The sequence below is a fragment of the Bidens hawaiensis genome, unplaced genomic scaffold (assembly GCF_021521415.1).
Source record: "Bidens hawaiensis isolate Kalapana, Puna unplaced genomic scaffold, B.hawaiensis_p1.1 tig00022900_1, whole genome shotgun sequence".
Taxonomy (NCBI): domain Eukaryota; kingdom Viridiplantae; phylum Streptophyta; class Magnoliopsida; order Asterales; family Asteraceae; genus Bidens; species Bidens hawaiensis.
This window is the reverse complement of record NW_027493584.1, coordinates 309,970-334,659: the sequence shown is the minus strand read 5'-3', so window position 1 is coordinate 334,659 and position 24,690 is coordinate 309,970. Positions and strand designations below refer to the sequence as shown.

The window sequence follows — 24,690 nt, the reverse complement described above, 5'->3', positions numbered from 1 at the left end:
GTCAATGCACATCCTCCACGACCCGTTACCTTTCTTTACCATCACAGGATTGGCTACCCATGTCTGGTATCGTATCGGGCGGATGATGTTTGCGCGCAATAGATCCTCAACCTGCTCATTCATGGCCCTCGCCTTCTCATCCCCCATGACTCTCTTCTTTTGAGCAATTGGCTCTACAGACTTGAACGTGTTGAGAGAATGTTGCGCCAGGTCTAGCGGAACCCCAGTCATATCAGAGTGTTGCCACGCGAAGACCGACATATATGCTGTGAGCAATCTTTTCATTCTTAACCTCGTGTCGTCTGATATCGTAGCGCCAATTGTGATTGTCTGCTCCGGGAATTTTGGGTTGAGAATCCATTCCTCTGGCGCGTTGTCTGCCATTGGAAGTTTCATCCTCCCTTCCCGCGGAGTACTTGTCACTGCACACAAATGATCTCGGTATACAAAAGTTACACCTGTTGGTGTTGGGAACCCCAATGCGCCGTGCGCTGGCGACGGTATTGTAACACCCCGACCAAAGGCGGATTATACATCGGGGCGCCACATATTGCTTCATTACTCGCGACACTATTGGTGTCAATATTTATTAATACACATTTTATCGCGCACGCGCAGCGGGGAAAATATAGAACATAAATCAAACATAAATCAATATATTTTAAATTATAACATTCAAACAACATTAACTTGTCTTGATACATTTTAATCTAGGTCCAAAAGTAAAAACGTCCTATGTGTCCACAAGCTCCAAAACAGCTACTGCAAACCTGAACATGTGTTAAAATAAACGTCAAACACTTGCGTGTTGGTGAGAAATCAAGTTTAATACAATACATAGATAACAATAAATCTGCGCGCAACATGTGTATGTCTGGTTTTCAACAAGGGTGTAATCTGATCGGGACCAACTCTAAGAGACAAGACTGCCAGTGCTCACAATTGAGCTCACAAACAAGACTAACTGTGCATGTGTAAACAAAAGAGAAAATCATAAACGAATGTTCTCCCGTGTTCATCTAATGGTACCATGAAAACTGCGGAATAGACCGTCCATACGGTTAATGATCCACACATACAAATAAACAGCCAAGTCTACGTCCTCAACACATGGGATACTGCGCGACTAAAGTTCATAAACAGTTTAAGACTCAAGTTTTGTATGAACACATGAACATCCCAAAGCATTTAAAATAAAAAGGGATTAGATACGAGATAACTCACTTGATAAACGATGCGGTGTAAGATAAAGCAAGAACCAACTTTAAACAAGCACAAGTTAACCTATAAATAAGATTATTGTTTTAATGATCTGTTTTAAGTCTTGATTATAAGTTAGCATAATTAATAAGTAAATTATTATATATAATATATATATATTACCGGAAAAGCAGGGAAGAACAGGGAGGAAGACGGAGGCAGGAGAGGAAGACGGCAGAGAGAGCAAGGAGCAAGAGAACAGGAGAGATTAAGTGTTTGTGTGTGATGTGTTATGAAAATATTATTATTATTTATAGGAAAACCCTAGGAGACACAAACCCTAGAAAAAGGGGAAAAGATCTCAAAAAGTAAAAGAAAAGATATCAACGGTAAAAAGTTCTGAAAAGTAAAGATATCAAAAGATATGGCAGCTGCAGGGGGCAAGATAAAGCTGACAGGGAACAGTAAAAAGCATGGGCGGATCAGATAAAGGTACTGGTCAAGCATGGCAAAAGCAGATCTCAAAAGATTATGTCAGTCACTTTATCTGTCAACCAATGGGGTTGGTGCGCATGCTGCGCCGAAAGTAACTATTCAGACATTAGATGGGTTAGGTCAACGGCTCAAAAGATAAGACAACACAAAAGCAAACGGCTAGATTTAAACAGAAGATACAAGGGTTAAGCGCGGGAAGGCTGAGTGCGCGAGCGCGAAGGCTGGCACAACAACCCTTAGCGCACTGCGGGAAGAATCGCATCCTTAGCGTGCTGCGTGAACTAGAATTCTAAGCGCATCGCGGGAAGAACATACATTCTTAGCGCATTGCGGGAAGAACATGCATTCTTAGCGCGCTGCGAGAAGAGTTCTCTTCACGCATCGCAGGAACAAGATGTCTTCACGCAGGCTTCCATGTAAGGAGTCTGGCGCGTGGAGCTGCAGACATCCTTAGGCGGGAAGAACCAAAGGACAAGCAGAGAGTTTGAGGGAAACAAGGCTTAAGGGCGGGACGGCGACAAGAGGGAAAAGAAGGCGGAATGAGAGAAGGAAGAGGGAGGGGACGGCGGAAAGAAAGAGAGAGAAAAAGGCGGGAAGGAAAATATATATTATTATTAAAAGTAAAATATAAGTATAAATAAATATTAAATCATAAAAGAAAGAGATCGGATAAGGGAAACGGGTACCTGGGTCGGGTCGGATCAGGGCAGATGTCACAGTCTCCCCTACTTTAAGAAATTTCGTCCCGAAATTTATCTCGAAGTAGGTTGCGCAGAGAACAGGTGCGGGTACTTGATCTTCATTTGATCTTCCCTTTCCCATGTAAACTCGGCTCCGCGCTTGGACTCCCAACGAACTTTCACGATAGGGATACGACTGCGCTTGGTTTGCTTAACCTCGCGATCCATAATCTCAACAGGCTTCTCAACGAAATGCATAGATTCATCAACTTGAACTTCATCGAGTGAAATGTGAAGGTTCTCGTCAGCTAAACACTTCTTGAGATTGGATACATGGAACGTTGGATGCACATTACTGAGCGCGGGCGGCAGGTCAAGTCTGTAGGCAACTTTTCCCACACGCGCGAGAATCTTGAATGGACCAACATAACGAGGAGCAAGCTTACCCTTCTTCCCAAAGCGGACAACACCTTTCCAGGGCGACACTTTGAGGAGAACAAGATCACCAACTTGAAATTCGAGAGGCTTTCGCCTACGATCTGCGTAACTCTTCTGTCGGCTTCTGGCAGTCAGCAGATGATCACGGATCTTGGCGATTTTATCGGTTGTCTCTTGAACAAGTTCGGGTCCTGTGATTTGAGCTTCACCCACTTCGCTCCAACAAATCGGGGAGCGGCACTTACGACCGTAAAGTGCTTCAAATGGGGCCATACCGATACTGGAATGATAGCTGTTATTATAAGAGAACTCAATCAAAGGCAGGTGCGAATCCCAATTACCTCCAAAATCAAGAACACAAGATCGGAGCATGTCCTCAAGAGTTTGAATAGTTCGCTCAGACTGACCGTCAGTCTAAGGATGATATGCCGTACTCATGTCCAAGCGAGTTCCTAGCGCAGATTGGAGAGATTTCCAAAAGCGAGATATAAAACGGCCATCGCGATCAGATATGATGCTCAAAGGAGTACCATGGCGGCAGACAATTTCCTTGACATAAAGCTGCGCGAGTTGCTCAACACGGTAGTTTTCACGAATGGGCAGGAAGTGAGCAGACTTAGTCAATCGATCCACTATTACCCAAATGCTATCATGCTTACTTGCTGTCAAAGGTAACTTGGTAATAAAGTCCATTGCTACACATTCCCATTTCCACGTAGGAATTTCTGGTTGTTCGAGCAAACCAGATGGGCGTTGGTGTTCAGCTTTCACTTTAGAACAAGTCAGGCATTTAGCTACGAACACAGCAATATCCTTTTTCATACCGGGCCACCAATAAGTTATGCGCAAATCCTTGTACATCTTATCAGCGCCAGGATGAATAGAATACCGAGATTTGTGCGCTTCACTCAGGATATCAGCGCGAAGATTCTCATCAAAGGGGATCCAGATGCGATTAAGATAGCAGAGAATTCCACTCAGATTAGGGACAAAGTGCGCTTCCGCGCCACACGCTAACTCGGCGCGAAGGTTACCATTACTGATGGATGCGCGCTGCGCGTCACGAATACGCGATTCAAGGTTGCTTTGAATCGGCGCGAAGTGAAGCTGGGTGCGCGGAAAGATACAGTTAAGTTGGCAGGGTTTTCGGCTGAGCGCATCGGCTACCACATTAGCCTTACCAGGATGATACCGGATCTCACAATCGTAATCGCTGATGAGTTCGTTCCATCGGCGTTGCCTCATGTTAAGTTCCTTCTGATCAAAGATGTGCTGAAGGCTTTTATGGTCAGTGTAAAGGATACACTTAGTACCATAAAGGTAGTGTCTCCAGATCTTCAAGGCAAAAACAACTGCACCAAGCTCGAGGTCGTGAGTTGTATAATTCTTTTCATGAACCTTAAGTTGCCTCGATGCGTAAGCGATAACCTTGCCTCGTTGCATAAGAACACAACCAAGACCTTGGTTGGATGCATCGCAATACACGACAAAATCATCATTACCCTCAGGTAGCGCAAGAACAGGAGCTTTACACAACAAACGCTTGAGCGTTAGAAAGGCTTCTTCTTGCTTCGAGCCCCAAATATACGGTTTACCTTTGTGCGTCAGAGCTGTTAAAGGCAAAGCGATCTTCGAGAAGTTCGAAATAAAGCGCCGGTAATAACCAGCTAAGCCTAGAAAGGAACGGATCTCAGAAGGAGAGGATGGCGTAATCCAGTTCTTGATTGCTTCAATCTTGGATGGGTCGACATGAATACCCATCTTGTTTACAACATGACCAAGAAACTGTACTTCATCAGACCAGAATTCACACTTGGAAAGCTTAGCATAGAGCTGCTCGGTTCGAAGCTTCTGCAACACCAACCGAAGATGTTGCTCATGCTCGGCCTTGGTCTTAGAATACACCAGAACATCATCGATAAACACGATCACGAATTTATCCAAGAAAGGCCTACACACCCGATTCATTAGATCCATGAAAACGGCGGGTGCGTTGGTTAGACCGAAGGACATGACCAAGAATTCAAAATGGCCATAACGAGTTCGAAAAGCAGTCTTCGGAACATCTTCATCGCGGATGCGCAACTGGTGATAGCCAGAGCGGAGATCAATCTTCGAGAAACAAGAGGCACCTTGGAGTTGATCAAAGAGGTCGTCAATACGCGGTAAGGGATACCGGTTTTTAATGGTGAGTTTGTTCAACTCGCGGTAATCAATACACATGCGAAACGATCCATCTTTCTTTTTAACGAACAACACCGGAGCACCCCAGGGCGAAGAGCTAGGGCGAATGAATCCTTTAGCAGTCAACTCTTGAAGTTGGCTGGCCAATTCTTGCATCTCAGCGGGTGCAAGACGGTAAGGAGATTTAGCTACGGGGGAAGCACCAGGGACAAGATCAATACGGAACTCGACTTCACGAGCGGGAGGGATACCAGGAAGATCATCAGGAAAAACTTCAGGGAAATCACGCACAACAGGGATATCGCGAAGCTTCTTCTCTTCAACAGGTTTAACCACATGGGCTAGAAATGCAATACACTTCTTCCGCATGAGTCTTTGGGCTTCGGCGCAAGACATAAGTTTAAGACCACTGGAGGGTTTTTCGCCGTAAATGTAAAGATCACCATTTTCTCGAGGTAGGCGAATCAATTTCTTGGCGCAAATAACTTCGGCGCGATTATGCGAGAGCCAGTCCATACCAATAATAACATCAAAGCTTCCAAGAGGCATAGGGATGAGGTCGATCAGAAAATCGTTTTCGTTAAGATTAAGCGTACAATCTTTAATCACTGAGTTAATTAGAATAATTTCACCATTAGCCAATTCAACTGAAAAATCTTCTTTTAAATCGCTGCGCGGTCGCGCAAGCTTCTGCTCGAAGGCGCGAGAGATAAAGCTTCGATCGGCGCCAGTATCAAAAAGTACAGAAGCATAAAATCCGTTAAGTAAAAATGTACCATTAACTACGTCATTATTCGCTTGCGCTTGGTGCGCGGTTATGTTAAAAGCTCGTCCACGCGTTACTTGGTTCGAAATCTGGTTCACCGGATTCGCTTGCGTAATCTGAACTTGTAGTCTTGGGCACGCGTTCCGGAAATGACTGGGATCACCGCAGTTAAAGCACGATCTGGGTCGTGGGTTTTGGTAGATTGATTGTGGGTTCTGCGGGTAGACTGGTTGTGTTGGCGCAATTGGATTGGCGGGAAGGACTCTACAGTTTTCAGCAGTGTGACCAGTACGGCCACATCGGTTACAAAGTCGACACGGGGTTTGGGTTGGGTGGTGAAATCTACAGGTTGGGCAAAAGGGATGGTTTCCTGTGTAAGGTTTCTTAGTTGGCGGGGCAGGGAGTGCTGGATTGGTTAAGGCATAGTTATGGACTACAGGAGGTGCTGGGTAGGTTGACAGTGGGTTAGGCGCGTAAACTGGGGGTTGGTAAACGGGTTGCTGGACAATGGGCGGGTTGGTAAGCGCATAGGCCTTGCGCCTGCGCTTGAGGTTGTTACGGTTTGAGGGTTCTGGTTTGGTTTCTGCGGGTTCAGGGACAGTTTTGGTGGTTTTGGTCTTCTCAGTTCCCCGCAGGAACAGGGTTCCTGCTCTGACATGGTTGTCGCTAAGCACAGCGGCCAACTCGATGGCGTCAGAGAGGGTAACTGGGTTTCTGGCCCATACAGAATCTTGAATTTCCATGGGGAGACCCCCAAGGAATTTCTCGATTGCTCGGCGTGAAGGGGTAACAAGGTGAGGGACTAGTAAGCTTAGCTCGTGGAAGCGCGTCGCGTACTCGCGCGCTTCACCGCTGTACTGCTTCAAGTTCCAAAATTCTTCCTCCAGGCGCTTAACTTCGTTGGGAGGGCAGAATTCTCGCGTAAGAATTTCCTTGAATTCCTCCCATGTCATGCTAGAAGCAGCCTCTGCGCCACGCGCATGGGCTACTCCATTCCACCATGTAAGCGCTCTGGATTCCAGGACACTGGAAGCATATAGGGTTCGTCTGTCTGAGGGGCATTGGGTGTGAAGGAAAGTGTTTTCTATCTTCTCGAGCCACTGGAGCATCACGGTGGCTCCTTCGAGACCTGTGAACTTTGGAGGGTTACCCGCATTAAATGTCTTAATGTTATAACTCGAGGTGTTGGTATTGTTTTGGCTCAAAGCTTGGGCTATTGCGGCGGCCATTTCCTGGGAACGTTGCTGTCTACGCATGCGCGAGGCTTCTCTCCTCTGAAATCGGCGAGATAGCGGAGGCATTCTATAAAAGTTTTAATTTTAGTTAATATCTTGGTTTTATCGCAAAGTATAACTTTATAAAGCTTGGTTTCACGGAGTTAGATGCTATCAAAAGTTAAAGTAAAATAAATGACCCAATATGCAGACTTAATAAAGGTAACAAATTCGAATCAGAAATCGACAATTCATGCATCACCATGACTTTCCGAATTCCCAATTTAAAATATACGAGTAAACGAGTATTGGAGATTGACGATTCATGTATCACCATGACTTTCCAATCTTCAATATAAAATATACAAGAAAATGAGTATTGGAGGTTGACAATTCATGTATCACCATGACTTTTCAAGTCTCCAACCTCAGAACATAATCGTAAATGGAAATTGAAAATCAACTATTCATGTATCACCATGACTTTTCGGATTTTCAAATCCCACAAACGAATATGTAAGTAAAATCAATAAAAATCGAAATTCAACCAAAATCGAAATATCGCGAAATAGAACATAAAATCATATACTGCGCAAGTGCGAGCATATTCATAAATAACGAGTAATTAACAATAAGCGCGCAAACACGAGATTTCTCTCATGCGCGAGAAGGGACTCTTAGGTATTCTAGGCCGTTACGTCTAACCACCTATCCTAAAGTCAACGAGCTCTGATACCAATCTGTAACACCCCGACCAAAGGCGGATTATACATCGGGGCGCCACATATTGCTTCATTACTCGCGACACTATTGGTGTCAATATTTATTAATACACATTTTATCGCGCACAGCGCAGCGGGGAAAATATAGAACATAAATCAAACATAAATCAATATATTTTAAATTATAACATTCAAACAACATTAACTTGTCTTGATACATTTTAATCTAGGTCCAAAAGTAAAAACGTCCTATGTGTCCACAAGCTCCAAAACAGCTACTGCAAACCTGAACATGTGTTAAAATAAACGTCAAACACTTGCGTGTTGGTGAGAAATCAAGTTTAATACAATACATAGATAACAATAAATCTGCGCGCAACATGTGTATGTCTGGTTTTCAACAAGGGTGTAATCTGATCGGGACCAACTCTAAGAGACAAGACTGCCAGTGCTCACAATTGAGCTCACAAACAAGACTAACTGTGCATGTGTAAACAAAAGAGAAAATCATAAACGAATGTTCTCCCGTGTTCATCTAATGGTACCATGAAAACTGCGGAATAGACCGTCCATACGGTTAATGATCCACACATACAAATAAACAGCCAAGTCTACGTCCTCAACACATGGGATACTGCGCGACTAAAGTTCATAAACAGTTTAAGACTCAAGTTTTGTATGAACACATGAACATCCCAAAGCATTTAAAATAAAAAGGGATTAGATACGAGATAACTCACTTGATAAACGATGCGGTGTAAGATAAAGCAAGAACCAACTTTAAACAAGCACAAGTTAACCTATAAATAAGATTATTGTTTTAATGATCTGTTTTAAGTCTTGATTATAAGTTAGCATAATTAATAAGTAAATTATTATATATAATATATATATATTACCGGAAAAGCAGGGAAGAACAGGGAGGAAGACGGAGGCAGGAGAGGAAGACGGCAGAGAGAGCAAGGAGCAAGAGAACAGGAGAGATTAAGTGTTTGTGTGTGATGTGTTATGAAAATATTATTATTATTTATAGGAAAACCCTAGGAGACACAAACCCTAGAAAAAGGGGAAAAGATCTCAAAAAGTAAAAGAAAAGATATCAACGGTAAAAAGTTCTGAAAAGTAAAGATATCAAAAGATATGGCAGCTGCAGGGGGCAAGATAAAGCTGACAGGGAACAGTAAAAAGCATGGGCGGATCAGATAAAGGTACTGGTCAAGCATGGCAAAAGCAGATCTCAAAAGATTATGTCAGTCACTTTATCTGTCAACCAATGGGGTTGGTGCGCATGCTGCGCCGAAAGTAACTATTCAGACATTAGATGGGTTAGGTCAACGGCTCAAAAGATAAGACAACACAAAAGCAAACGGCTAGATTTAAACAGAAGATACAAGGGTTAAGCGCGGGAAGGCTGAGTGCGCGAGCGCGAAGGCTGGCACAACAACCCTTAGCGCACTGCGGGAAGAATCGCATCCTTAGCGTGCTGCGTGAACTAGAATTCTAAGCGCATCGCGGGAAGAACATACATTCTTAGCGCATTGCGGGAAGAACATGCATTCTTAGCGCGCTGCGAGAAGAGTTCTCTTCACGCATCGCAGGAACAAGATGTCTTCACGCAGGCTTCCATGTAAGGAGTCTGGCGCGTGGAGCTGCAGACATCCTTAGGCGGGAAGAACCAAAGGACAAGCAGAGAGTTTGAGGGAAACAAGGCTTAAGGGCGGGACGGCGACAAGAGGGAAAAGAAGGCGGAATGAGAGAAGGAAGAGGGAGGGGACGGCGGAAAGAAAGAGAGAGAAAAAGGCGGGAAGGAAAATATATATTATTATTAAAAGTAAAATATAAGTATAAATAAATATTAAATCATAAAAGAAAGAGATCGGATAAGGGAAACGGGTACCTGGGTCGGGTCGGATCAGGGCAGATGTCACAGGTATGGCGTTGAATTGGGCAATCGTTTCCCTACCCAGGATCATATTGTGGCATGAAGTGGTGGGCAAGACCAAGAAGTTGACAACTTCGGCTCGCTTGTGTTTTTCATCCCCCATGGTTAGTTCAAATTGTATTTGACCTAGGGGATGAATGATTTCATTCGAGACACCAGAGATCGGTGCATTCACAATCTCAAGCCTTGCTTGGTCTGCCGGATCCAGTTTCCTGAAACATTGCTCATACATGATGTCTGATTCGCTGCCAGTGTCCACCAGGACTTTTGATACTTCATAATGAGCAATGTGTGTAGTGATGACAAGAGGACTGCTGATGGAAGGGCCTCCCCTGATTCTTGGGAAGATGACTTGTTGCTCGCGCCAATCTCCTTGGATTTGCGCTCTTCTCTTTCTTGATATTTGCCCTTGCCTTCCTCCCTCGGCTACACAGATTCTTTTGTACTTTTTGCTGGCTGAGGCTCCTGATTGTTCATTTTCTGGTCTTGAGTTTTTTACCAGGTGAGCCAGCTTGCCTGATTTCACATCTTTTTCAATTGCATCCTTCAAGTGGTGGCATGCATCAGTGTTGTGTCCTGTGGACTTGTGAAACTCACAGTACTTGCCACTGTCTGATGGTCCCTTGTAGTGTAGTGGCTTGGGGCTTTTGAATTGGACATTCTCAGTGCTTAACACCTGTGAAGGCGTTTTAGTGAGGGGAGTCCATATTCTTGGCAGAGGTCTGTTAGGATCTCTGCCGCCTTCCCTCTTGTCACCCTCCCCGCGATTACGAACGTCTTTTTGGGGCTGGGGTGAGCTTGGTGGCGCCTGCTTTTCTGCGGAAGAAAAACTGGTTGGTTGCAACCTGGACCATACAGAGTTCTGTTTGCCCCTTCTTTCGTTGCTGCGCGGTGACTCAGCTTGATGCGCTCGTTCTCTTGCCCTATCTTGGGCAATTTGTTTTTCATTTCTCGCGAAGACTCGCGATGCTTCCATTAGTTTGGCCCAAGTGGTTGGCATGCCATCTCTGCTTACGAGAGCTCGGCGGAGTTGATCACTGCGCGCGCCTTGAATAAAGGCCACGCGCAAGAGTTGCTCAGTGATACCTCCGATTGCCAGAGACTCCTGATTGAAACGAGTTATGTAGTCTTCAATCGTTTCATCATTCTTGCGCACGCAGTGCATGATGTCATCAGGGTCGCGCGTGTGTCTGCGCTGCTGTACGAAGTGGGCTTGGAACTTTTCCAATAGCTCCTCGAACCCATCGATTTGCCCAGTCGGCAAGCTCTCGAACCAGACACGCGCCGCGCCCGTGAGGCAGCGAGCAAACATGTGACACCATGTTGGCATCGTCCAGCTTTCTAGGTTTCCTGTGTTGTAAAACCCTTGTAAGAAATCGTCTGGATCTGTTGTGCCGTCATATTTGCCCAAACCACTTGGCATCTTGGTTTTGTGCTGAATGGGGGCCTTCGCGATGCGCTCAGTGAACTTTGAATGTTTCACCAAGATGGCTGGCCTGTATGGTGTGGTTACGTCCACTTGCCCTCTTACTGGTGGGCTGTATGGCGCGTGCAGATCCAGATCGGCTCTGGCTCCAGGCGCCATGTTCACATGCGCGCGGAGCTGTGAGCCTCCTGCATGAGTATCTCGCGTCTTCCTCATGCTGTGCACTTCTTCATCACTAAACTCAGTGTGTGCCGTGTGAACGGAATGACCATCTTCCGGCGCGCGCGCCCTTTTTGTTCCATGAACGTTTTGCTTGTCAAACGCTAGCCGTTGCGTTAAGTCGGCTGTCTTTTTGTGTTTGACCATCTCATTGTACTTGTCCATTAGACGTCGTTGCTCGTTTATGAGCCATTCTTTGGGGTCACTGGTTTCATCTTCTGGACCCTTTGGTCCTTTTTGTTTTGCGCAAGATTTTGAGCAAGATTTTGTAACGTGAGATCGTCTGGAGGAGTTTCAGTCTGGCCATGAGGAGTTGTGATGAAGGGACGGTTACTGGTGGCGCGCGTAGAATCACGCGGCACCCTCAGAAACTGTTGTCCCTCATTAACATCCTCACGTTCAATATCCTCCAGAACTTGATCAACGTTACGAACGCCAGAAACCATGGTGAAAATTTTGTTTTTTGTTTAGAGATCTGATGAGATCTTGTTGCCGTTGTAATAGTGGATGGCGCCAATGAAGAAACGTGGATCGACTCACTGGTAGACGATCTACTTTCCTCGGGTGTGATTATGCTATTTCACCGATGGTTTCTCTTGGATCTGGATTCTTCCACCTACAAAATGAACAGCACCGTAAACTTACCCCTCAGAAAGGGACAGAGGGGTCCTCTTTGGGGTAACCCTCCGGTGTGAGAATAAGTGTTTGTAGGAGAAGATAATAATATGAGAGTAAGGAATTTGGAATGTATTGCTTAATAGCTGAATACTGTGTAATTGCCTGTAATTGGATGTGACTCTGTTTTATGATATGATGCCTCTCCTTGTGGAGTTGATGCTGTATTTATAGTGCTAGGGTTTCCAATGATTGGGCTCAGACCCAATTAGGGCTTTGTTGGCCTCTTCCAGTTGCTTTGCGCCACGTGTCCTTTGGGACACCTGGTGCTTTTTCATTGGTTATAACCACGTGGTAGCACATAGGTTTTGCTGAGTTGTCCACCTTTCATTGGCAGCTGTCAACATCAGCATATTCTTATTCCTTAAAAAGATACCTTCTGGAAGGTTGTCTGACGTGCACAATCAAGGTTGCCCTAATCCTGATTTGGATAAGGATGAGGTTGATTATGTGCATGTGTGATACGCGCCTATCCTGAGGATGCGCGAGGTCTTCTCTTTATTCTCACGCGCAGATGTTTCATGCGCAGATGTGATATGCACGCGCGGATGCGCCACGCGCATATGTGATATGCGTGAGCATATGTGATGCCTGAGCATATGTGATGCCTGAGCATCTGTGGTGCCTGAGCATATGATGCCTGAGCATGTGATGCATGAGCATATGTGATATGCGTGAGCATATGTGATATGCGCCATGCGCGTAGGTTTTGGCTTTGTGCCTTCATAATGTCTTGATTTCAAGCCTCTTGTCCATATCTTGTGGGTTGACCCGCCTCGCTCGGTGTTGAGGCGGGTACATACCTCTTCACTCTTGTTTGTTTATATCTTGGTTGCTAGTGATATGATTGAATGTAGTCGAATAACACATCAAAAGTTAAGTTTAGAGGGATAGGGGCGTCATCAGGTACCACCATAGGATAGGGTACCCGAATTAGGGTACATTGCCGCTGTTGAAGTTTGTCTTAATTAGGGTACCGAAAATCGGGTTGTAGTACCTGAGCACGATTAGCTGTTGGAGATGACAGTTAGAAAACCGTGTATCCATATATATGAAAGTTGTATTACAATGTAGGCCTTTAAGAAGTTTATGGTGAATCTGGATTCCTAATATTTGCATTAGGCACTTATATACAATACGATGTAACTTAAAAACAAAACCGTGATTTTTTCTTTTATTTTTATTTTGTCTATACAGTTTTACTGTTTGACACACAACACTGTTGATGCTTATAAAAGTAAACGAGTACCACTTGTCACTTAATAATTTGTTTCTATGATAACATGTATGTATGTATGTATGTATGTACGTACGAGGTCCCTGGTTCAATCCAAATACAGGTGAGAACCACTAAGAATGATTCGAAAATCGTTGTCATCAAGTTGGTACCGTTAAAAAAAATATACGTGTTTTGTTCCAAAGGGGTCAATTTGGGTTAGCACATCAACTTAGAATTAAATTAGTTACTTGTTGAATGTGAACCTTTCAAATAAAGTTAAAACATTTGAACTTGAACACTTGATCATCGTAAGTTGTAACTATCACATAATTCATGCTACTTAATGTTATCGTTATTTTATTTATCAGATAAGAACTCAATATCAGCACGAGATCTACTAGAAACATCGAATACTTTTCTTATTCTTAATAATCAAACTTATTAGCTAAGTATAAAATTAAGTATTATACTAGAATCTTCGAATACTAACTATCACATAATTCATGTTATTTAATGTTATCACTTATTTTATTTATCAGATAAGGATTCAGTATGAGTAGAAGATGTACTAGAAACCCCGAACACTCATATTATTTTTAATAACCAAACCTTATTACCAAGTATAAAATCTAAATGTTAATCCCGATAAAAGCTATTTAAAAATATATCAAAGCTAACTTGAACACTAAATCAAGCATACGAAGTTAGACTCGTCCTTACAAACATCTTTTTAAATACTAGTCACGACGTTGAAATAAACCTCAAAAGTTAGACACACCATGATAATAAAATGAATGCACCATCGCATACTAGTGTATAAAAACTCAACTCAATCAATCAATCAATCAAGCCATGTATATCCCACCGCATAGCACGCTATCGGTAGGGTCAGGGGAGGGTGGGATGTAGGCAAGTCTTTCCTCTATCCGAGAGAATAGAGAGACTGCTTCCAGAGAGACTCCGGCTCAAAAACTCAACTCATATACCTAAAAAAATTAAATAAACATTACAACAACATTTGTGCGATCCAAACTTTATGAAACAGATAAGCAGTTAATGCTGATAATAAATGTACCAAATTTTGTGATTTGTATGAGCAATGGAAGACCACGTAATACTTGGCTCCATTCATTTCATTACCTGCTAGAGGATGAGAAACTTTCCCCTTACCCCTTCTTACAGGGTATATGACAACTTGTTCCTAACATTAATCTATCCATTTATATATTTGTTGTATCAAATTTTGGAATTTTGCAAACTATTAGTTAAGTATATCTAAGATTGCAAACTTAACACTTAATAACTTTTTTTTCTTTAAAAAGTGTGTATGTTTTCTGTATACATTATATAAAATAACATAATGTTTTCTTTCAAACAAATTTCGTGATTATTTGCGCATGTCTCTTAGGAACTGTAACTTACCAGTAGATGTAAAAAAAATTAAAAGAAGAGAAGACAAAGACGATGTTTTGGTTTAATATTTAGACTAAATGTTTTTGTATAATCAACGCCCTCGGTTTGGTTAAAGCCCATGGCAACAAGTCAAGATTTATATCGATTAATTGATCCTGTAAGGTGACGCTTGATCTTGTAAACCCAGTGATATGGAGTTGATCCAAGAGCTAGCTAAGTTATACTTAAACCAACTAGTCTAGGTAAACATGGAGGAAACACAGAAAGGGTGATGTAGAGCGCTTGGGTGAAGTAAAGCTGTATAAGAGAGAACCCCCCCCCCCCCCCCTCCTTTCTGATTTATATGTAGTGAGTCCGTCTCACATCGTTTTTGTCCAAGTTTCGCCACTGGTCGAGCTGAAATACAAATATGGGCTCCCCCCGAAGCATTTTAGACAAAAGTTAAAACACAAATCATGTTCTTAACTTCTTCCCCATATATCTTACACTCCACTTTAGAACATGATCATGAGGGAAGCATTTTAGGCAAAAGTTAACACACAAAGAGAACAAAGAATGTTGGCTTTTTACTTTACATGACATATCTTCACGGTTGTTATTTTCCGCAAAAGTTACTAGTAGATCATGATGCCAATGAAACACGTTCAAAACTCATCTTTTAAAACCAAACCTACAAAAAGTATAGATCATAGATGAGTGCAAGCCATAGGTGTTGTGAATAAAAGGAGACAAGTGTCACGTGAACAAATATATATGCAACATAACAACACGTTTAATTGATTTATTCTTCACCAAATCATGTTTTCTAATATACAAAATACTACTTTTTGATGATATATATGTATCCTAGATATACATATTTAACTTGGGCTTTATGGTACTTTGCGTGTACCTTTTTGTAATATCTTGAAATAATAGCATTTTAATGATATTGTTAAGCACAAATTACTTATAATTCTTAGCATTTTAATGATATTGTTTTACACAAATAGCTTAAAACTCTTAGCATAGATTAACAAATTAACTGAATAAACTGAACCTATAACTGAAAATTGATAAGTTAATAAAATAGATTAACAAATGAGTTCGATTTTAGTTTCAGCTTAGACTAATAACCGAATTGAACCTAACTTAATCATGCACAACCATTTACCATCTACATGTATCTATGCAGGAATACTAGATAGAAGGCACCGTGCCGATGTGAGGTTTAATGACATTTGTTTAAAAAGAAGTAACAACTTTGTATTTCTTTCACTCGTACTTTCGAATAAGATATATTGGTTTTTATTAATCCCGAATATCATTTTTTGGTCATTGTCGTGCCCAATTAACGAATTCGTTGCTGACGTTCCCATCTTTTAACGTATTTGTTTCCAACAGGCCGCAACTAACCGAATCCTAACGCCGTTACTTGCAAATCGCTGGAAAAACGTTTTGGCCGGAAAAGTCACATCGCCGGAAAACGTGTTGGCTGGAAAAGTCACATTTTTTGCTCGAAAACTCAACCTGAACATCACCTGAACAACGCCACACCAACTGACTCACTACCAACCAATCGATTCCGACGATCGTTCTAAGGTTCTGACAACCTCAATAATTGGGGCCTCTACTATAAAAAGGTTCCTAAAGGTCCTATACAATACTACAAAGATGTTTGAGACGGAAATGTTGAACTTAATTTCCAGACAAAATGTGAGTTTTCCGGCCAAACACATTTTCCGGAGACCTGCAACTAACGACATTAAAATGCTGTTTTAGTTGTGGGCCGTTGTGAATTACAATGTGGGATCGTTATTAGCAAATTCGTTAGTTAAGACCGACAACGACTAACAGGTGATAATTGAGATTAATAAAAACCAATACGCCTTTGAATAACATAAAACCCACGTTACAAAAGATCATAGTTCATTCATCGTACCTTTTGTCTCACTATTTGAGGTTACCTGATGAACCTTTATTAATAACTTTCTACGTGTTAATTGATCACCTTTAGCGACTTAAGAAGTGTAAAAATAAAAATAAAATTTGATAAGATAGAAACAGAAACTAGGTTAATTTGAAAACATGTGTAGACAAGGTTGTTGGGAGGTGTCTAGTAACTATTTTGGAAGGTAACATGAAGACGCAAATTAGTTAAGTTAAAACAGTAATTACAAGCTACCAATGAACTAATTTATGACACGTTCTTTACCGTAACTTGTCCCACAACAACTAGATTATTTATAACACCTCCATCCACTACATATATATACATATAAATACACCCTCCTCATCCTCTTTAGACTTCACAACAATTTAACATTTTTAGATCACTCCACAAGCTACTCGAATCGTTAGCCCGAAAAATGGAACTTTTTAACGTTCATCACCCTCTCGTTTTCGTCTTCGGCCTTCTTGGTAACATTATATCCGCAGGGGTATACTTTGCTCCATTGTAAGTTATAAACACAAAGTATTACCTAATTAACAATATAAGTGTTTTAATATAAGCTAATGATCATGTTATGAATTTCAGGCCAACATTTATTGAAATATGCAAGCGCAAATCGACAATGGGGTTCCAATCGTTGCCATATGTCGTGTCACTCTTCAGTGCGTTGCTTTGGTTGTTCTACGCCTTTATCAAAGGCGGCGACACCTTCCTCCTAATCTCCATTAACACCCTTGGCGTCGTTATTGAGTCCATTTACATCACCATCTTTCTTATTTACGCCACACCTGACACCAAGGTACGTTTTATAACTAGTTAACTTGTAACAAGTTCCTTTTACGTCCTGGGACTTGAACTCAGGACCTAAGACTTGCATATTAATTTTTTAAAAATATGTACATGATGACCACTTGACTAATTAATTTATTATGTGTGTAGAAGCAAACAATTAAGAGTCTAACCGGTGTGATGGTCCTATGCCTTGCGATTTCGCTTGGGACGTTCTTCTCGTTTCAAGGACCAACACGGGTGCTAGTAGTCGGGTGGATTTGCGTGGGTATATCCGTGTGTGTGTTTGCCGCGCCTCTTACTATTGTGGTAAGCTAGCTAGCTATAGTTAAATTAGTTAAATTCAAATGAATATTAAGTTAATATTCCTTGTCTATGAATATTATTAGTGACAAATTTGTTAACATACAGTTCGAAGTTGTTAGAACCAAAAGTGTCGAGTTCATGCCACTGTCATTATCGTGTTTCCTTACACTAAGCGCGACCATGTGGTTTGCTTACGGGATGTCCCTCAAAGATATATGCGTTACGGTAACGAATACATTATACATACCCTTGCTAGCTTTTATTTACGTGTCAACAACTTTCTTCTAACTAAATATATATATTGTACCTAATTTGGTGGATTAATGTTTGTAGGTGCCAAACGTACTAGGATTCTTGTTAGGAATATTCCAAATGGGACTCTATGCATATTACAAAAACCCGGAGAAAAAACAAGCCAATTGCAAGGAGCACGTGATGATAAACGTAAATATGTTGTCACACTCAGAAGTGCACCCCGTGGATTCAGGGCGAAAAAACGACGACGATGGTGGTGGTGGTGGTGGAGAAGGAGAAAAGGTGGCTGCGGCGGCGGTGGTGGATGAAGAGAAAACATGTTGTGATGTGAATTAAGATTAAGGATTGTTTGTTTTGTTGTTGATTTTGACGTAGTGTAACATTAGAAACCAGACCCCCAAAACTAAAATAAGAAAATTGGAAAATCCAACATATTTTTGTTTGCTTGTTAGTGCCTTTTCAACTAATGTAAGTTGTAATAACAACCTTTTAATTCTTTAATGAAGATTTTTTTTATACTTTAAGATTTAGAAAAACATATGTTTTTAGTAATTAGTTTGTTAGGATGGAAGTTTTACTCAAATCAATCGGATACATGTTCTCATTCATTACGCCGTTTAAGTACAACAATGATCACTAACTATTAAATACTAGACGTCTGACAATACTATTTAACCAAACTAGCTAGACCCTAGAGCTATTTTAGTCGTAACATAGTTACATATGTTAATTGTCATCCTCACTAAAATGACACTTTATCAAATATGTGATTTGGTAATGAAATATTTCTTGGTTTTCTTATGATATATCAATAAAATCACCTTAATATATTAAGTAGTTACAAGATAATCATGGAAAGATCAACAAATGTCCTAATGATCCAAATAATAATAATAATAATACGTTAGTTGGAATGTTGTGGTTGGCTGCAGCAAGGGTATTAATTGAGAATGTAACAGAACTTCGAATAAATAACATAAACGTATATTAATAAACAAACACCTCCTTAGGTTGGTGTTTGGTCTGTAAGAATCAGTTGGCATGTAAACCGACGGTTGGAATTTCGTTTAGGTTCATTTATTTAATAAGCAAATGAATATGAACAAAAATTTGTGTTCATTTAATCCAACAAACGGACATGAACACATGTTTTGTTCTTTCTTTATGTTCATGAACATTTGATAATGTTCGTTGATTTATGCAATTTATGTTCGTTTATGTTAGTTCATGTTTGTTCATTCAAATTTTACAAATACTAAAGTAGTTATATTAATATAAATATAAACATAAAACAGGCTTATTATTATATCATTATATGTATATGCTTAGTTTATTAGTTTATCATTAGTATTGAATTATGTTTGTTGAATTACATTTGTTTATGTTCCCGTACTGTTCATTTAACTTTTAAACGAACAAACATAAAGGAAAGCGAACATACCAATTTTTTTAACAAACAAACACGAACTGAAAAGTTTGATTATATGTCCGTGTGTTAGTTAAAGTTAAATGAACAAACACGAACATACCCTCGTTCGTGTTCGTTTACAGACCTATTTACACACAAAAAAAAAGATGGAAATTAGAATGAAGTCATTTAAATCCCTAGGAATGAATTCAACCAAATCTCATAATTCCAATTTCTACAAATATATATGATATATAATTCTAAAACCCCATTCAATCAATATATATATATATGTTGCACAAGAAAAAGGAAAATAAAAATAATAAAAATCATCCCTCTTCTCAATCTGTCATCAAAATATACAAAATACCACTGCAGCTTAAAAGTTGCTTTCAACTTTCACATCTCACCCGAAAAACGCCTTCAATTTTCCAACACTACCCGGACTGTCTTCGTTTTTCGACCCACATTTTCGCTTCCGCAACAGCCCTCTCTCTTTCAAGCATCTTTACCGTCTCTTTAGGCGAATCCGACCCTTCCAAATCCCATCTGCTGCAACCCCCTTCATCGTTCTTTGAAACCCGTCCGTTTTTCGGTCTCATCGTATTATGAGCCGGCACTGTCGTGGGGTCATACCCCTGGTTTGCTAGATACGACAGTGCAGTCACCACGTCAGCAATCAGAGGCCGCGCTGCAGCCTGCTCTTGAATGCACATGGATGCCACTGCGAGCGCCTGGTACAGACCCCGCATCGGGTACCGGCCTTCTAAGCGCGGGTCCACCAATGATGTAAACTTCCTTCTGTCGTTAAACAATGGGCGCGCCTGAAATCACATAAACATTCATCAAAAAATAAAAAAATAATAAAAAAAATGTAATTGTCTTAATAAAAAAAATAGTATAATAATAATAATAAAATGTAATTGTCTTAATAAAAAATAAAAAATATAATAATAATAAAATGTAATTGTCTTAATAAAAAATAAAATAATAATAATAATAAAATGTAATTGTCTTAAAGAAAACATATTTTTTAACTACCCATGTCACAAGATTCTGTTGTCCGTGCGGTTGAGTGCTATCTATCGCTTTTCTACCAGTAATAAGCTCTAAAAACACGACACCAAAGCTATAGACGTCGGATTTGACCGTAAGTTGACCGGTCATTGCATATTCAGGAGCACAGTAACCGTATGTACCCATGACCCGTGTGGAGACATGTGATTTGTCTCCAGTGGGGCCCAGTTTCGCGAGCCCGAAGTCGGACAACTTTGGTTGAAACCCCTCATCTAGTAAAATGTTTGATGATTTGAAGTCTCGGTAAATGACAGGCGGGTTAGCTTTGTCGTGAAGAAACTCTAACCCTTTGGCTGCACCGGCTGCTATCTTCATTCTCGTGTTCCAATCTAACGGCTCTCTGTCAGGTGGAATATCTGCAAACAGTATATTAAGTGTCAAGCTTTAAAATGCATGAACTCGCAATGAAATTTGCACTTTCTTTATCTTTTAGAAAATATAATGAATTTTCTAAAGATATGCAAAATTTACATATCTTTAAATTGTCTAAAGCTTTAAACTTTGGTTTCGATTTTTTCGGTTTTTGGCATTTGAGCTTGAAAATTTTTTGCCCAAAAAAAAAATGCAAAAATAATGAATTTAGCCATAAATACTTTTGTTGATTCTTAACTAAGTGACTATTATACATTTGGCAAAAAATATTTTAGTTGCATATTATTAAAGTCTTGTAAATTACTTAACATAGAAAATTAAAAAATTAAAAATCTAGAAATTCGGTTCGTTTTTATTATATGCAAAACCAAACCGAACCATAAATTCGGTTTTTACAAAAACATAAAACCATATTTTTCGGTTTCTTGCAGACCCCTAAAAAAAGGTACTCATGTGGAACTAATAATAATAAAACTATTTACAAGATAAAAAAATTATATTTTTTATTTGTATAACCTTTAGTCAAGAATAATTGCTAATACATATACATTATAATGACAAATGGGATTCTACAATCAGTATAAATTGGTTGTTAAACCGGTAATAATAAAGTGTAACTTGGTTTCTATTTTAAGCATATTTCAAGTTGGTTAATATAATCAGAAAAAAAAAAGCACAAAACTTGTTACCATGAAGGTGATCTTCCAATGAACCCAAGGCCATAAACTCGTAGACAAGAAGTCTTTGGTCACCATCCGCACAATAACCAATCAAATTCACCAAGTTCGGATGATGCAAAAGGCTGAGCATAAGAACTTCGACTAGAAATTCCCGGTTACCTTGAAGCCCGTTTCTATCCAGTTGTTTAACCGCTACAACCTATACATTAGCTAAAGATATGTAAAATTTACAGTCTTTACAGTCTTTAAAAGACTATCGAAAACATAAAAAACACATGAACTTACCTGACCGCTACTCTGAAGACGCCCTCTATATACACAACCGAAACCACCCTCCCCTAAGAAGCAATCAGGGCGGAAATTATTCGTCGCAGCTGCAAGTTCCCGAAACGTAAACGTTTGCGCCGCGATTTGACCATCTGGCAGCCCGAGCCCCAACCCCGGGCCGGATGACTCCCTCCTTAAGCTAACATTAGCACTATTTCTAGTTTTCATTCTATCAACTCCTGCCATAACAAATCACATATCAGTGTCAAATATCGGTACCGATAATATCAGCGATGTTTACTAATATCTGACCGATATATCACTGATATTCCCGACATCAGTGTTTTAAGTCTTAATCATTTCCTGCATGCTACGATTGTTAGTGTTTTGTAAGTTGCAAAAGGTTAATTTGTTAATGGTAGGAACTCGAGTATATTGAATTATTAGTGTTAAATTGCTACACATACACGAATTTTACAATTTGCAATCTCCCTTAGGGCCATATGTAATGGCCGACTAATTGGGGCGAAATCCGGAAAATAGAGGCACAAACACCCCCCCCCCCCCGGCCTCATTGTGGGACGACACCCCAAGAACAAAAACTTACCCTTTGCTGACTGGACGTCACATGGTGCAAATCGCCCCATTTTGTAGCACCTCCACTACACATATCTCAAAATTGATTACAGGGTTTTACTACATGATATTAAAATTACCGATATCCCACTACGCATAACCGAATCTCAATACTTTTCCTATAGTAACTCACTTTAACAACTAACAACCAATAATAATAATAATAATAATAATTTCAAAAGTGACATCACAATCATTCAGTTATAAGATTATAAAGTTAATCTTTATCATGGGTCCAGATTCAAAATACAAATCTATATAGATAAACAGATCAAATAAAATAATATTACCAGAAGATAATCTAGAGATATTGGAATTGGGAGCAGAAGGATGAAGCTCATGGTGATCAGAAGAGACTTTTTGATGATTAAACTTGTCTTCTTCTCTTGAATCAAAGCAAGGAAAACAACCCATGAATGGATCAAAGATGGATATGGATAAGAATATTATTATTATGAAGGGGTAATAATAATAATATAAGAAGTTAAAGGGAATTGATGATAGATTCGATGAAGAAGAGGGTACAAAGGTTAAGGTAGGGACAAATCAAGAGGTAAAAAGATTTGTTTAGGACTAACTGATTGATAGATAGATATTAGATAGATTGATGGATAGAAAGCGTGTGTTTGTGTTTGTGTTTGTGTTTGTGTGTTTACAACTTACAACTTACAAAGAAAGCCGGCTTTGTTGGTCTTTCTTCTACTTTTTTACTCCTTTTGTTTTATAAAATTTAAAATAATATTATATTGAAAAATAATTTAAAAAAAAACATGAATGATAGGGAAATTGAATGTTAATAATGTTAGTTTTTATAGTTGGCTGATAATAATTTCATTTTGTAAATTTTTGTCTATCTGTTCTTCGTTTTACGCACTACTTTTTCTTACGGGACCCTAATAAAAAAACATTTTTGAATTTCAAAATGATGTTTTGAGACTTTTGATCGAAAGGAGGATACAAGTCGATTGATGTGAAATTTATCTCTAAACGGTGCTTCAAGCGGTTCGATTTTGTTAATAGGAAGTTTAAACGCCCTAACTGAAACATCGTCTCGTCGTTTGGAGCACAGTTTCGATGTAAATTTTTCATCAATAGACTTGTGTCATCTTTACGATCAAAAGTCCTAAAATATCAGTTTGAAGTTTGAGAAAAAGTTAACGGAGTTAAACTTTTTTAACGGGGTCAAATGAGAAAAAAAAATAGGGTGAAAGGTGGGACTGATGGCAATATTTTCTTTTAAGGTATGATTATTATCATACAACCGGAAAAAAAGTTAGATTATTAAAATCAATTTGCCTAAATAATATAATCTTTTATATAAAGAGGTAATCTTGAGTTATTGTTTTTATAATAATGCTTTTGTATTTTTTTTTTATTATTTTCTTTTACTTTAAATGTGATTCATGATACGGTGTGAACGTTTTACTATCTTTCTCTTTCATATTAAATTATTAGTTTGTTACAAAAAATTGCTTTATGCGGTACTCTTAGTTGTCAACATAAAACTTGTTTTGAGAAAACATGTTACACTAACACCTTTACCTCGTATCGTATGAATCATAAATGGTTGTTCTAGATGAAATATAAAACATGTAAGTTACCCCAGAGTGGACTTAATGCAGAAATTCTATAAATATATTTTAGGGCTCAAACCAACCTAAAACAAGTCAATTAAGGTTAGTTGTCCAATTTTTATAAAAGAGTCTATATCGATGATACGTTATTAATTTCATCTTCTCTAATGAAACCCACTTGTAAAATTAGTTACTTTCGCGCCACAGGGCTTGGTGGAGCTCCGCCTTTGGGTGACCTTATTCTTATCATGATCAAAAGTCTTAAAGTATTAGTTTTAAAATTGGAAAAAACTTAACTCCGTTAAGTTTTTTTAAACGGAGGTATAATGAAAACAATTAATGTGAAATGTGAGACTGGTAGTAGCTATTGTTAGAGGTGAGATTGTTAAAATAAGGGTGATTATTAAAATTCAATTTGCAATTAAAATTCATGATTGTAATCCTTTTGTATAAGATAATTATTTTTTTATCAAATCATTTATTATGTATAAATAATTTATTTCATTTAATTAATGATTATAATTTGTTATCTATAAAAAGTATTCCTACTAATTAATGGCTTTGATTGTTTGTATAAACAATTTAATACCATATTTATTTGATTATTAATAGGATATATTGTTCGTTCTAATTTGAATATGAATTATCATTATTTTTTTATAATATAGACGGTATAAGAGGTTGCGGAAAATATGTGTGACTTAGGAGACGGAGGACATAAGTATTAACAACATGTTTGGGATTGAGTTTGAAAACATCTTATTGACTTATTGGTTTTTTCAAAAAGTCATTAATTAAAA

General features: G+C 39.4%; 2 protein-coding genes across 2 annotated transcripts; one reads left to right on the top strand and one right to left on the bottom strand.

Moving 5' to 3' along the window:
- Window positions 1-16,733: 16,733 nt before the first annotated feature.
- On the top strand, window positions 16,734-18,471 carry LOC143566525 (bidirectional sugar transporter N3-like). Its single transcript, XM_077053203.1, has 5 exons — window positions 16,734-17,030; window positions 17,112-17,325; window positions 17,466-17,624; window positions 17,727-17,846; window positions 17,955-18,471. Exons 1-5 carry the CDS (start codon window positions 16,942-16,944, stop codon window positions 18,210-18,212), a joined length of 840 nt encoding a protein of 279 aa, XP_076909318.1. The 5' UTR covers window positions 16,734-16,941; the 3' UTR covers window positions 18,213-18,471.
- A 1,019-nt stretch (window positions 18,472-19,490) lies between these two features.
- LOC143566543 (serine/threonine-protein kinase PBS1-like) lies at window positions 19,491-22,871 on the bottom strand. The gene is made up of 5 exons (XM_077053219.1): window positions 22,607-22,871; window positions 21,699-21,919; window positions 21,423-21,612; window positions 20,326-20,717; window positions 19,491-20,108 (listed from the first exon to the last, which is right to left on the bottom strand). The coding sequence occupies exons 1-5, from the start codon at window positions 22,728-22,730 to the stop codon at window positions 19,722-19,724; spliced, it is 1,314 nt and encodes a 437-aa protein (XP_076909334.1). The 5' UTR covers window positions 22,731-22,871; the 3' UTR covers window positions 19,491-19,721.
- Window positions 22,872-24,690: the final 1,819 nt, after the last annotated feature.